Source organism: Molothrus ater, chromosome 1 (assembly GCF_012460135.2).
Source record: "Molothrus ater isolate BHLD 08-10-18 breed brown headed cowbird chromosome 1, BPBGC_Mater_1.1, whole genome shotgun sequence".
Lineage (NCBI taxonomy): Eukaryota > Metazoa > Chordata > Aves > Passeriformes > Icteridae > Molothrus > Molothrus ater.
In genome coordinates, this window is record NC_050478.2 from 73948606 (window position 1) to 73962648 (window position 14043).

Genomic DNA, 14043 nt, shown 5'->3' on the forward strand with positions numbered 1-14043 from the left:
CCCTTGGGAGAGAATATAAATATAAACTCTTAGGGAACAAATTGCAGAACAGGTTCCACTAAAAAAGCATATATATTTAATGTCCAGAGCTATGTATCAGTGTGATACCCTTTCTGTCATTTCATCAGAGAATGGAGAAGCAATTTAACGAACTGCTATGATTAAAAGCTTCTTTGGGAAGTTCTATGAAACATTTTACCATCAGCACTGTGCTTGTGACTGCCCAGTCTTCTGTAGTTCATTTGTCATAGTTTTCAGGGAAAAAAGACAAGGAGTATAAATCCTAAAGGAATAAATTCTACATCTGGTTGTTTATTTGTTTATTTATTTATTTGACCAGGGGCTCAGCAGAAGATTTCATTTCGATACAGTGGGATTTCAAGCTGGCAGCCACTTCACATATACTACCAGGAATCCTAAAAATGTCAGTGTTGAAACTGCTAAAATATTCATTATTTTATCTAACTTTTCACTTGAATTTCTTTGTTACTTGAGTGCTTCAAGGTATCAAAAGCAATACTAAGTTTTTAAAAAACTGTTCCTGCAACTTGTTCCTGGTAGAACTGAAACTACATCTGGGCCCCAAATGAGTGAAACTGTTAACAATACTTATAAAGAACATAGTAGTTAGATACATGGTGTACTGGGGAAAAGTCAGTGTAGCTCTTCAATAGGAAAGTCCTGCCTCACAGACCTATTCAAGTTCTCTGAGGTGTCATTAAGCATTTAGGTATCTTTGATGTCTTTGATATGATAGAGTTCTGCTTCCAGAAGGCTTTTGACAGGGTGACTCACCAAATGATCTTAAGCACCCATGAGCTAGAAGTGAAGGTCCCTGAATATATAGTAATGAATTATATAACAATAATTTTAATTAAAGTTATTTAAATTTAATTAATAAATAATAAAAAATAAAAGGAATCCATTTAATTAATTAAATGACAGAAACCGGCAAGGAGAAGTAACTAATGAGTTTTGACATTGAAATGTCTGTTTCAGTGTTCCACAGGGATCTGTACTAGAGCCAGTACTGCACATACCCATAAATAAACTGAAAGCAGGTTGGAACATCAAGGTGAAAAACGTTGCAAGTTACATTCAGCATGTGCTGGGATAAAGTTAATTTTCTGCATAGTGGCTAGTATGGAGCTGTGTTTTGGATTTGTGGTGGAAACAGCATTGGTAATGCAGAAACATTTTCATTACTGCTGAGCAGGGCATACACAGGGCAAAGGCCTTTTCTGCTCCTCACAGCACCCCCAGCAGTGAGCAGGCTGGAGGTGCACAAGAAGCTGTGGAGGGGTTATTCCAGATCATATGGCATCATGCTCAAGATATTAACCTGGGCGGAGAAAAATTAAAAAAAAGGACCTTCAGCATAAAGTAGTTTGTCTTCCCAAGTAACCAAAAAAATGTGGTGAGATGGAGACAGCTCTCCTGGAAATGGCTGAGCACCTGCCTGCTCATGGGAAGCAATGAATGAACTCCTTGTTTTTCTTTTTTTTGTATGTTGCTTTTGTTTTACCTAGTAAACTCTGTTTATCTCAACCCATGTTGAGATAAGTTTTCTCACTTTTCTACTTCTGGATCTCTCCCCTGTTCTAATTGTGAGTGATTGGCTGTCTGAGGCTTAGCTTCCATCTCGGGATAAACCACCACAACAGAGCATAATAAAGCCAAGTGGGTGTGATGACTGTGGTTAAACTAACATACTTCAACTCTGAAACTTTGTAACGTACTTTGTCCATAACTTTTCAATGTAATTATAGACTCCAACATTATTTTATCTTGTACCAACTGTCACTTTCCCAGAAAACTCCCATCATGAATTTTGATAGATGGTATGGATGTGGTAGACACACTTTGGACTAGGTAGGGAGAGAAGAAGGAAGTTTAACCATTGATTTGAGCCTTGCTATGCCAACCAAACTCTACTTTACAATGGTCTAATAGCTACAGGAGTTTGACATACCTACATTTGAAGTTTATACAATACAATGAGTAGACACCCAAATGATACAAGATGACACAAATTCTTATGCAACTACGTGAAATCACGCACAAGGTAAAACCCAGACTATGCATTTAAAATAATAAATTCTTACTATTGCCATTGGGGAATAACACCATAACGTGACAAGAGATAATACAGGAAAACTTTAGCCCAGGGCTGTGTGGTCAATGAAAAAGCAAGCTATGCCATATATCATGATGAAATTAAGTAGAGAAGGCGATTAAGCTGCTGTTTATAAATGCATGAAGCGAGAAATGATGATTGCTGATCTCAAGAGATATTTAAAAAAAAAAACAAACAAACAACCAGAAGAGATTCAGAGGAAGGCTACAGGTGCAATCGAAAATCTGGCACAGCTTCCATACAAGAAATGATTAAGCAGGAAGTCCCAGAGCTTTCCATCTTGGAAAAATGACAGCTGAGGGAGAAATTGATTTAAGTCCATACATTCATCAGTAGCAAAAAGAGTGGAGAGGGAATAACTGTTTTCCATGACTTCCAATGGCTGTACTCGCTGTCTAATGAAGATGTCATTTACAACATTCAAAAACAAACAAAAAGGGTTTGTTCTTTTCACAGGACTGCTAAATATGTGTCTCTTTGCAGAATATTGTTTCTCTAAGACACAAAAATGCTTTCAAAGAAAACTTTGAGAAAGTCATGGCAAAGAGAATCTACGGGGGACTACTACCTTGTATTTTGAGACTAAGAAAACACAGAAGTAAAACTGTTATATGCTTCTCCACACTTAGGTGTTATCATGAGTGTTTGCTTGTTGAATATATCCTTACTTATACTGTCAGGTTACTAACAAAATAGGCACTACTTTATTACACTTATTGAATTTATTCATGTTTCATGTTTGTTTTTCATTAAAATGACATCTGAGTGAAAGATGTTTTGGGGTTTTTTTTTTAGGGGAATGTTTTTAATTTTTAAGAAGAGATTCAGACCTAGAAATAAGAAAAAGGAAAGTTATCAAAATTTGTATTTCTGAATTTATATTATTATCTATTTTATTCTTGCAAGTGAAAGAACTACCATTTGTAGGTATTTTAAAGTGTTTGTTATGGAAATATAGGATAAACCTCAGCTGCATCAAAGTCCTTTCAGATTACCTGAGATAAACTAATAGCAAAAAATCATGTTAAGGTTATGCTTTATTTCTGTGTACAAATTCCTATGCTTGCAAGAGTCCTGCTGAGCTCTGAGAATAAGACTTTAGATTTTGTGATCCCATTGGAGACAGCAGAAGGACATAAAGGAGGCTGATCTCTAATAAATGACAGCATTCAGCAGCTGCTCAATTAATTCCCTGAGGAAGGAAGCAGGAACAATGGGCTACAATTACATTCTGAATTTGCTAACCACCTTTAATTGGTCAGCAACTCAGTTTTTGCAGTCCAGAGAAGTGAATGCATAATCCCTTGCAGGCAGCAATTAAGTCCTTCTCTATAGGAACAAGATTTCTTATGACTCAGATGTACATGAACAAACAAAAAAAAGAATGTCAGAGATTGAAGTTTTTAAAAAGACCTTGAGATACTAGCTTGAAGATATCTTTATTCTGAGAAATTCTAGCTTGTATAAACCTCTTGTGCCATTATACAAGCTGTAGACTCAGGAAGTTTAGCAAGCTCTTGTTGTGGTATATGCCATGCTCAGGAGATATGCAGAGATAGGAGACACCAGATGTGGAATCTCAGTATGCTTCGTTAGGAGCTTGATGTGTGACCAGAGCAGACTGATACATAATGAAGCGGTAAGAAAAGGAAATTTAGAGAAAGTGTGCAGTCCCAGTTATCAGGAGAACTGGTAAATCCTGTCATTAACAGTGTTGCCATAGATGAATCTCATCTGTTTCATGCAGAGAGAATAATGAGAATCAATATGTCTGGAAAATAGGGGCCTATACCTCCAGATATGGTTTGGGTTTGTATCCGGCAGATAGAAAGCTATGCTGCTTATAAAAAACAAGAAAACAAAAAAACCAAGAAAACAAGAAAACCCCAACTCCTGAAAACCCCAACCCTCAAAAACACAGCAAAAATAAATGCCTTAATTTAGACACCTGCAGGGTATCAATGTCAAAGTACAGACAACAAGGTTATGAATGACAAAATGTGAAACAATCTTAAAGGGGAGGAAAAGAGAAAAAAATTTGCTTTGATGATAGCACTTTTCCTTTTGTTTCTAAAGGCTGTTCTTTAAAACCATGAATGTGATGAATGTGTTGCATTTGTAAATAAGGTGTGGCATAAAAACTTATAATGCAGCTTCATTATATGATAAGAGTGAAATGTGTTCCCTGTAGAGAAAAATCAATATTGAAGATCAAAGGAATATCTTCAAAAGTCCTTGCTTTAAGGGTTTACAAGTGCTATACTTCCTTGTTCTCCTCATGTTGAGGAAAAGGAGATCCTGTAAAAATGTTAATTATTGGAGAAAAAAATCTTTTTTTTTTTTTTTCCAATGAGAAAATGCACATTTCACATGCATATTCCAGTGGCCTGTCTGGAAGCAGATATTTTAAAAGTCTCTTTTAGCTTCATTTAATACTATTGCTAAGAATTGAGAGGCCCTTTTACATGATGGGTTGGGAATACTGAAGGCTTCGTTCTCAGCTGAGGGAAGGATGGCTGGGCAACAAACCGTCTAGAAAAAGTTTCATCTGCTCTTCAGAAGATACTTGTTCCAGAGAAGGGCAGATGGTATTTGCATTGCCCAGGGAGAGTTGCTTTAAACCACAGCTTTGCCTCTGCACAATTCTGCCAGTGGGGTTTGTCCAAATATGAATCAAAACGTTCTCTTGCCAGATCCACCCACCCAGGGGATTTGAGTTGCTCACCAAGAGTGCTATTGAGAGTGTGACTCAGGCCATGATGAGGTGAATTTGGACCTGTATCTCCAATTTAGATACCCAAGAGTCTTGAAAAACTCTAAAATAAATGCTAACTCTCTTGTCACAGCAAGAGAAATGTTTTTCTTAATGCTCCTACAAACCATAGATTTGTTTGCCTAAAGACATTCACTCAACAGACATTCCAATACAAATTGCTGTTAGTTCAAATTCCCTATTATTTTTATTAGTATGACTCATGTAGCTAAGGGAACCTACACTGGTGTCCCAGAAATAAAGAATTGCCTTCAGCTGTATCCTGGCAAAATTTTCAAATGAGCTTCACCGTATTCAGTGGTGAACAGATAAGCAACCCAATAGGCAAAAAACAGTTCTGAAAGTCTATTCTGGAAGGTTTGCAGTGGGAGATGGTGAGTGGGGAAAATGTTTCTCTGGTGTGGCCCATGTTTCTGTGTCTGAAAAGGGTCAAAGAATGGGTGTTCATCACTTAAAAAAACCTGTCCCTTAAGCTTTGGGGATCCCTCAAAACCTGCTTCAGCTCTCCTAGAAATAATTTCTTGGTTACCTCAAGTTTAGTCCATATGCACATTGGTTGTTTACTTTTAATCTTTTTATCCTTAGCCCAAACCTCATCTTTATCCATGAATAGAAAGAGGGAAAAAAAAAAAGCTTTTGGGCAGAAGAATGCTAAAACATAATGCTTCTTTTAGAAAATCATATATTCAAAGACCATATTCATGTCTGCAGTATGACTGCACTCAGAGAATTTGAGTGCTGCAGCCAGAGGGAAGCATGTGTATGCATCCTGGGATATCTTTAATTGGTTGGGGAAGTGATAAAAGTGAACCTACAGTGGCACAGATCCAGCCTCTTCCTAAATCTTGGTATTATTGGTGCCAGTGTGCTGTTTATAGCACAGCTTTTTGTTGCTGCAGTTTCACCATTCTTAGTGCTCAGTCTAGGTAGATTAAAGTTGCATTCAGATATGTTGTTTTCCAAAAAAGGCTGACAAAACCAATAAGACTGCTTCCATGCATGCAGGCCTCACAAGATTTATATTTGCTATATCCTGTTAAAATACATACTTAGTTTTACAGATTGTATGGATCATCCTGAACATTAGCTACATCTTTCTTATTTAGAGATAGGAGGGCAAAATGAAGCACTGCTGCTGCAGCTAACTCTGCTATTTTTAGCTATTTTAGCACCAGATCTTTTTCTTTGAGAACACAAATTTTGCTTCACTGTTAACGAATGAAACAGACTAATGTGGGATACATTATCAAGTTGCCGAAGGTTAGCTTTTCTTTGTGTCACGCTTAAGAGTGACTGTGCTGCACTAATTAAAAACATTACCATGGCAATTGCTATAGAAACATTTAAATTGGCATCATCAGTAACAAATCCGTGCTATTGATCCCAGCAAGGCTTATTTCACACTACACCTGAAGAATCTAAATAGAATATTTTGCATTCAAAAGGACTTCAAGAGATAAATTTTTTCCAGTTGTTACTGTGCTCAGGAGAATAATGTTTTTCATAGAGAGATTATTCATTTACCTAGAGCTGTTGTAGGATTCTGATACCAAAGTCCTTATTGCAAGAAGAGACTGGAATAGTTCTGTGCTACCACCACATTTCCCACACACCATACAAATAAAAAAATACTTATTACCTCCACTCAGATCCACTGCTTTACAAAATGAGGAAGAAAAGCAAGTTCTCAAAAATGTTTGGCATTAACATGTTTAGCACATTAATGCCCCATCTTAAGAGAAGTTTCCAAGATAACTAGAAAGAAAATAATTTTCTATTGTTTGACAAAAACAAGTAGTTGGCATTTTACTGATTAAATGATGGGAGCAGAAATAAAGTGAGAAGACACTGCATGTAGAATATTGATCAGTTGCTTGGAAAAAAATAAATTATTCTCTAAAGATCTTTGGTCCTCTTAGACAGAAAATCAAATTAGATGTTTATCATAATGTTCAGTAGACACATTGACCCAGAATAAAAAGTGTTTCTTTACACCTAAAAGCTCCAGTCATCTCAAAAATAAAAAGCAGGAAAACATGGGCTGTAGCTTAATTTTTTGGTTTTGTTCTTGCTTCATTCTTCTTGACATTAAGGATGCTACCTTTACGTAGTAAAGTCCTACTAATTATCAAGGAAATCAGTAGAGGGCAGCACTACACAGAAAACCACATGTTTAAAGCAAACTCAGTTTAACTTCTGCCCTGGCTGGGACAAAATATGGGAAACTAGATTCCTTTGAGAAAAAGACCTCTCTGAAAAATTGGTGTTGTAAGAGATAATTTCTTCTAGCAGGGTCAGAACACCTGTGCATGGAGCACCGAGTTCCTTTGAATAGGAAAAGTTGGTCTTACTTTTCCAGACCATACCAGAATCCTTTGTTTCAGCATTAAACTCCACCTTCTGAGTCTACAGAACACAACTCCTGACCTGCTTGAACAGCTGACATGAGACAAGATACATAAGCCAAGGACAACCTTGAAGTATTTCTCTGAGTACAAAGAAAAGAGTAGCATAAACCCCTCCTGCATTTAAATGAGTAGGGCAAATAGTCTTTGGACAGAAAAGAATGAGGGCAATTTCAGGAAATTAAAAATGTGCAGTTTTGAAATAACAAATTTAAGCACTTGAAATTTTATTTACATTTTAAATTATCACCAGACTGAACATGCAATCATACATCTTTAGAAGGCCAAATGAAAATATATTGATGTCACCCACCCTTCTCTGTTACAAAAAAAATGTAAAATCAAAGTAGACTAAATCATCTGAGTGTTAGATTTGTCTAGGTTTTGAATTAAGGACATTTTGAAGCAAAAATTTTAACTGTTTGGCATTTTTAATAACTTCTTTTTCACAGCAGTCTTTCAAGACATAGAGGTTTTAGAAGAACACTTTTAGTATTTTTAATAATTTTATGGATTCAACTATGCATTGAAATTTCACCAAATGTGCATGTTAGTTTTAGGAATTTTTGCTTAGTTTATGGCTGGTTATGTCTTACTGCAGAAAAGATGGTAGGACCCAACCAATTAGAGAAATAAATCAGTCATGACCTTAAGTATATAAAAACACAGTCTTTATCAGAATAGTTACATTACAACACATAATTCATATCAAGTCAAAAGTAATCAAATCCAAAATTTTATTAATATGAATTTTTGAATATAATCATTCACAATGTACAGAAGAGGATTCTTGAGCTACAGTCCAAATGCAAGAGCAAATGAAAGAGAACTATTTGAGGACACATCAAGCAAGAATATCTCCAGAAGTGATAAGAGACTGTGGTGGTTTGACAGGAAATGTGTTTTTTGGGATGCTGTGTTTGGGCCAATGGATATTCAGGCTTTAATATTGGCATTTAACCTGGCCATTGGGACATGGACATGCCTCTGAGAACACGGGGTTAAAAGCAGAGCTCTCCCCTGGGAGGGTTCTCTTGGGTTTCTGGCGGGAAAGAGTTCGGGTCTCTCCCCTGGCCCAGCTGCTGGCTGGGCAGGGGGAGGGGAAAGCCATGAGGCCGAGAGAGGTAGGCCTGAGCCCGGGGGTGGAAGGGTGGAAGAGAGAGAGAGACCGGGAGCCACCGGGAGCCATCGGGCAGCCCCCCCTGAGAGACACAGAGAGAGAGAGAGAGAGAGAGAGAGCCGCTGCCTGGGACTGTAACCTTGAAGCTTGATAAACATGGGCCTGTGCCGGCAGCACGGCTGGGACGGAGAAGAAGGGGGGGGTTCAGCCGGCTGCTTGTAGGAGCTTTTAACCCCTTTTCAGAGAATGAGAACTTTACAGATCATTGACCTCTCCTGGAAGATAGAGTGGAAGATGAGGAAGAAAATGTGCAAGTGTGAGAGAGGTATGGGCGAGTGAGAAATAGTAGAAGAGTAAAGAAGAATCCTAGTGGGAAGAGATGATGGAGTGGCTTTTGCTGGACTCTTCTTGTACAGCCATGGACAGACCCATGTTCCTTGTGACACAGAGACTGCATTCTAGGGGGAGGCAATGGCCTCAGAACCAGGAGGGTTCAGTATTGGTACCCCTCGGCCCCAGGGGGTGAACAAATATGGGGGGGACAGGTGTCCCAAAGGAGAGATTGTGGGGACAGGTGTCCCAAAGGAGAGACTGTGCCTTTTTTGGATCGGGACAGAGCATCCTTAAAAAAGACAACCCTAGAAGCAGCTCTGGTCCATGTTCAGTGGTGAGAGCACTGGACATGAAAGGAAGAGGTCACGATGGCAGATGTACTCCGGGCGGTGCCACGAGTGACACAGGAACACACGAGGCTTCAGCTGTGTTTCCAGGGGACTCCTCTCCTCTTGATGAACTGAGGATTGATTGTCTAAAGGTGGTGCTGGACCGAGAGCTGGTGATTTGAGGAATAAATGTATTGTGTTGGAAATTTGGTGGGGGGAGGAGGAAATGTATTTGTAAGGTTTTCATTTTCCCTGTGTGTGTGTTCCTTTTTATCTGTAGTTGTAGTGTAGTTAATAAAGTTTTGTTTTCTTTCTTCCCTAAGTAGGAGCCTGCTTTGCTTATTCCTGGTCACATCTCACAGCAGCTACCAGGGAGAGGGTATCTTCATGGGGGCACTGGCATTGTGCCAGTGTCAAACCATGACAGAGACTCAGGAAGAGTCACTGGACAAAGTTGATAGTCTGATTTCTGAATACAGTATTTCCAAAGGTTCCTGTTGCTGCCTACTTTCATTCTGCAGTACCTTAAGCAGGATCTAATTTACAAAGCATCAAGAGGCCCTTCAATCTGCCTCAAATGATGCAGGGGAAAGGATTTGAAATAGAAAAAACGATGTCTTATGCTCTACATTAATAAATAGCTTTATTCAGTGATAAAACCTACTTCAGTCTAGTATTATACAAGGAATTCAAGGCATCAAACTTAAACATGGAAGATTGGCTGACTTCAGGGTTTTTTTTCTTTTGATCTGTATCCAGTATATTTCAATCACAAGACAAGATCATCATGTACTAAACACGTTCTTCAGTTAATGTCAAAATTTACTGGTGTTAAATAACCACAGAAGAGTTGCACTTTGCCCCTCTGCCTGCAGCAGTAACATACTGAGCATTACAAGGGAGAAAATCGGAATTCAAATAAAACACATTCATGAATGTATGCTAAGATCTATGTACCTTCATGATTTTATGCAAATTAATTTACTTAGTGCTTTGATTCTTCAATTAAAATAAAAAGCAAAAGAAAACAACTTTTCCTGCATGATATACATGATCTTCTGCATAAATATGACACCTATTAAGTAGCTTTCTTTTTGTTTTCTAACATGATCTTAGAAAGTGATAAATATTCCCAGCCTTCACTTCTTGCTCACTAAAACTCTTTTTGAAGTTACTAAAATGCTTATACTTTGATCCTCCTTCAGAATTGCTGGTTAAGACACTGAGTCCATGCCGAATATCATCATTTTAAGACAATTTCACACAAGGGCACAATTCCAGTAATTTAATCATTAAGGCCTTTAGAGTACAATTCAATAAATGTTTTCCATTAAATAGTCTTGGTTCTCAACTGACTAAAAATTTTCACAAAAAGCATTTTATTTCCAAAATGCACTTTTGTACAGAAAAGAATACCTTCCCATCTTCTATAAAAATCCCAAACAAATAAACAACAGAATGAAAATAGTCTGTGGTAGTGTTGGGTTGCAGAAGAAAGGGGGATAATTTCGTATGCTTTTTTATAAATTTCAAAATATCTGAGTGTTGTGGCCTCACACTACTATCACTGTTAATGGACCAGGACTCTCAAAGAAAATGGACTTTCGCTTTTGAATTGTTTTTCTATGATTTCTGTAATATACAATGACAACTCAGCTAAAGATATCCTAAAGCAAAAGTAGAATTAATGTGAAAAAGTTTATGGAAAACACTGGGATATCAGGCACTTCAGTTGCACTGCCAGATAAAGAGTATGAGATTGATTTTGTTTAATAAATATTGCTTACAAGCTTCACAGAAAATATCAGAGTAATTTTAAGAAAAATACCAATTACAGTACGGTTCTATATAATGAAAATTCCCATTCATTCAGACTGATTCAGGGAAAAATTACTTACATTCCAAATGGAGAATGCTCTTCCAAATACAGAGTTATATTAACCCCAGCAGGATTCCTATGAACCCACAGTTGTCTAACAAGTACTTTTTGTTCTTGTTTAAAGAATCTGAGGAGGGCATCGATAATACTTGACAAATTTCATTTTATGACTTCCTTTCTGCAGAGATAGAAGATCCTCTGGACAATTGGGGGCTAGCAAAGGGGAAGAATGGGACGTATTAATCACAAAGTAACAGAGAATTTAGACTTGCAGCCAGTTCTGAACAGATACTAAGGGAAGATAGCATCAGGCTGAGCTGGAAGAGATTAGGTTGGAAGATTTCTTATTTGGGCTCTTTCCTTGTGTCAGGATGCTGCTGGTAGCTAAAGCTTTCAGAGAAAGTATTTTACTCAGCTTGTGTTTTAAATTAATGTCTATGTACTGTGTGAGTGAACTAGTATGAGATGAAAAAAGACATTAAAGAACTTGACTTAAAACTCTATGAGTAATTTTCATGGTTATTTGTCATTCCCATGGGTTATTGTTGGGATCACTAGACTGTGTTCCTGTTTCCTTAGGGAAAAGAGTTATTGCAACTTATACAAACACTTTTCTCTGTCCCCTAGGTTTTTCTTACAAAAGGAATATAACATTTGAAAAATTTGTTCTGGTGAATTATTAGAGGAGTGGAGGCTAACAGCGTCTCTGGAAATGATGAGGACTCACTCCTTTCTGACAGTTTTGCTTTGGAGCTCTGTGTTTTATGTGGTTCATATGACACCATCCCAAAAAAGGACTAACAAGCACTCACACAGTGAAAGGATAACAGGATTGTCAGAGAATGATGGAAAAACACTGCACCGCACCAAGCGTGGTTGGATGTGGAATCAATTTTTCTTGCTGGAGGAATACACAGGTCCAGATACTCAGTACGTGGGCAAGGTAAGCCTTGTGTTTAAAGGATTCTTTAAAGGTGTTGCATCTAACACCCTTGGTACTTTCACTCCTTCTCCACAGCTGTTTTGCTTTTTGTACAGCAGTGGTCCCAATTTCTCGTTATGTCAAAGCACACCACAGATCACCTGAGGTTCCATGATTGTTCAAAGGTGTGAGAGAAACAAAGAAGTTAAGTAAAAAAAGAAAGGAAACTGTTCAGACTAAAATGTTCCAGTTTCTTATTACATATGCCTATGCAAGTTTTATAACTTTCTCAACTGTTAAGGATAAATATTCGATAAGAGAATATAAAAGTTATGATTTCATTCATCTACCTTGTGGCTTTTTACGAGAGTGCTGGGCTGTATACTTTCTCAAGTGAAATATACAGTTCTGTTAACAATAAAATTACTGTCTCTCCATGATTCCAAGGAGGGGTGTAATGTCTGAGGGAAAAAAAATCTGGGGTTTGTGATTTCTGAAATAAACAAAAAATTTTATTAATGAATTGTAGGGTTTTACATTCTTTGAGATCTGTCTCTGTCAGATGTCGTCAACAATGGCACCTCTGAATTCCTGTTGTCTCCAGTCCTACCTTTTCTGATAACATGACACTCAAAAATTTCTAGATATTTAGCCCTCTGGTGTCTCACCATCCACAGATCTGACTTATGGTCTAGTAAAACCAAGTCATCTTTATCAAGATCTAGAATATCAGAGATCTAGAATACACTCAGAGCAACTTAAAATTAAGGAAATGTTTATCTTAATGGCTTAAATAAATAAATGTCCAATTCCGTTTCTGTCATTCATCCACAATGCTGTCACTAGCTCTTATTATCAGGTAACTCTCATTTTCAGGTGCCTAGCTACTAAACTGATTTGGACATTTGTAGATAAAAGCTCCAAAATATTTTTGAACATTAGCTAATATCTCTGGTTGTGGGAGACATGATCATCTGGAAACCATGAAAATCATCTCCCTATATTAAGAAACAAATGTCAAAGAAGTCAGCCCTTGTAACTAAAAACTTGATTCTTACCTTGTTCATGCCAACACCTGTACAATTCTGTTTTCTATTAAATAAATCTAATGTGAAGTGGCAGAAATAAGACAAAAGCAAATCATACGATTGCTAGATCTGTTTATCAGTGTGTAAAAGTTTTGTTGTAGGCAAAAGGGTTTCCAATAAAGGATGAACTAATTGCATAGAGATACTTCTAAAAACATGTTTACAAGTATTATTGAATATTGAGTAGACTTGTGAAGAAAACATACAAAAAGGTGCACAATAATTCAAACTCCATATCTGTAAATCTACCTAGACTGATAGAAATAGACTGATATTTTAGTAGAAATCTGTCATAGAGGAGAAGCGAATGTCAGACATTAGAGCTGCTTCCAATTTCAGTCCCACTGAATATAGATGAATGACCTCAAAATACTTCAACACTCAAATAAATTAAGCTTGCATCAAAATCATCACCACCATCCCTGTTTCACAAAAGGAATGCTTATGTGCTATATTGCAACAGATGCAAACTTATCAGAGTAAGGTAGGATTGCATCTTACTTGTTCTAAACTAACAAAAAATTATTGGACCTTATTACCATAGACCTAAGTCCAGGAAGAAAAACCAGAGGGCTGTAGAGCAGATGGATCTCAGATGTTTCACTTCTTTTAACTCAAACTACTTGTTGATATTTTTTACCCTTTACTACAAAATATTACAGAAAGACCCCTGAGAGAAGTCAGCGTCATTGATTATCTAAACAGGTGAAAATTACCCCAAATATTATTCTGTGTTCCAAAGAGGAATTGCATTGAACTGATGAACTCCATGTGTTTTCGTTGATTTTATAACAGTTTATACCATGGTGAAATGATCCCAGTTCTTTCCTCAGTGGTATAAAACTGCCTAAATCCATTTTTAGTTAGTTCATATTATTGTAGGGACATGTGACATACAGCACCAAGAGGGAACTGCTACAACAAGAAGGATTTTTTAAAGACATAAAAAGCACCCCAACAACTTCATTGAACAAAATTATTCTGAGAAAGGCTTAAATCTCAGGTTTAGTATTCTCTCTTCAATGTGATGGTAATTAGCAAACTAGTGTGTGTGAAG

The 14043-nt window shown here is 37.2% G+C and overlaps 1 protein-coding gene across 2 annotated transcripts in view; it reads left to right on the plus strand.

Moving 5' to 3' along the window:
• Nucleotides 1-14043, plus strand: part of CDH9 (cadherin 9) — a 98150-nt gene that overhangs the window by 19745 nt on the left and 64362 nt on the right. For both annotated transcript variants that reach the window (XM_036378768.2, XM_036378767.2), the window contains exon 2: nucleotides 11604-11919. In XM_036378768.2, the coding sequence (XP_036234661.1) occupies nucleotides 11689-11919 (231 nt within the window). In that variant the 5' untranslated portion in view covers nucleotides 11604-11688. The remainder of the gene's footprint in view (nucleotides 1-11603; nucleotides 11920-14043) is intronic.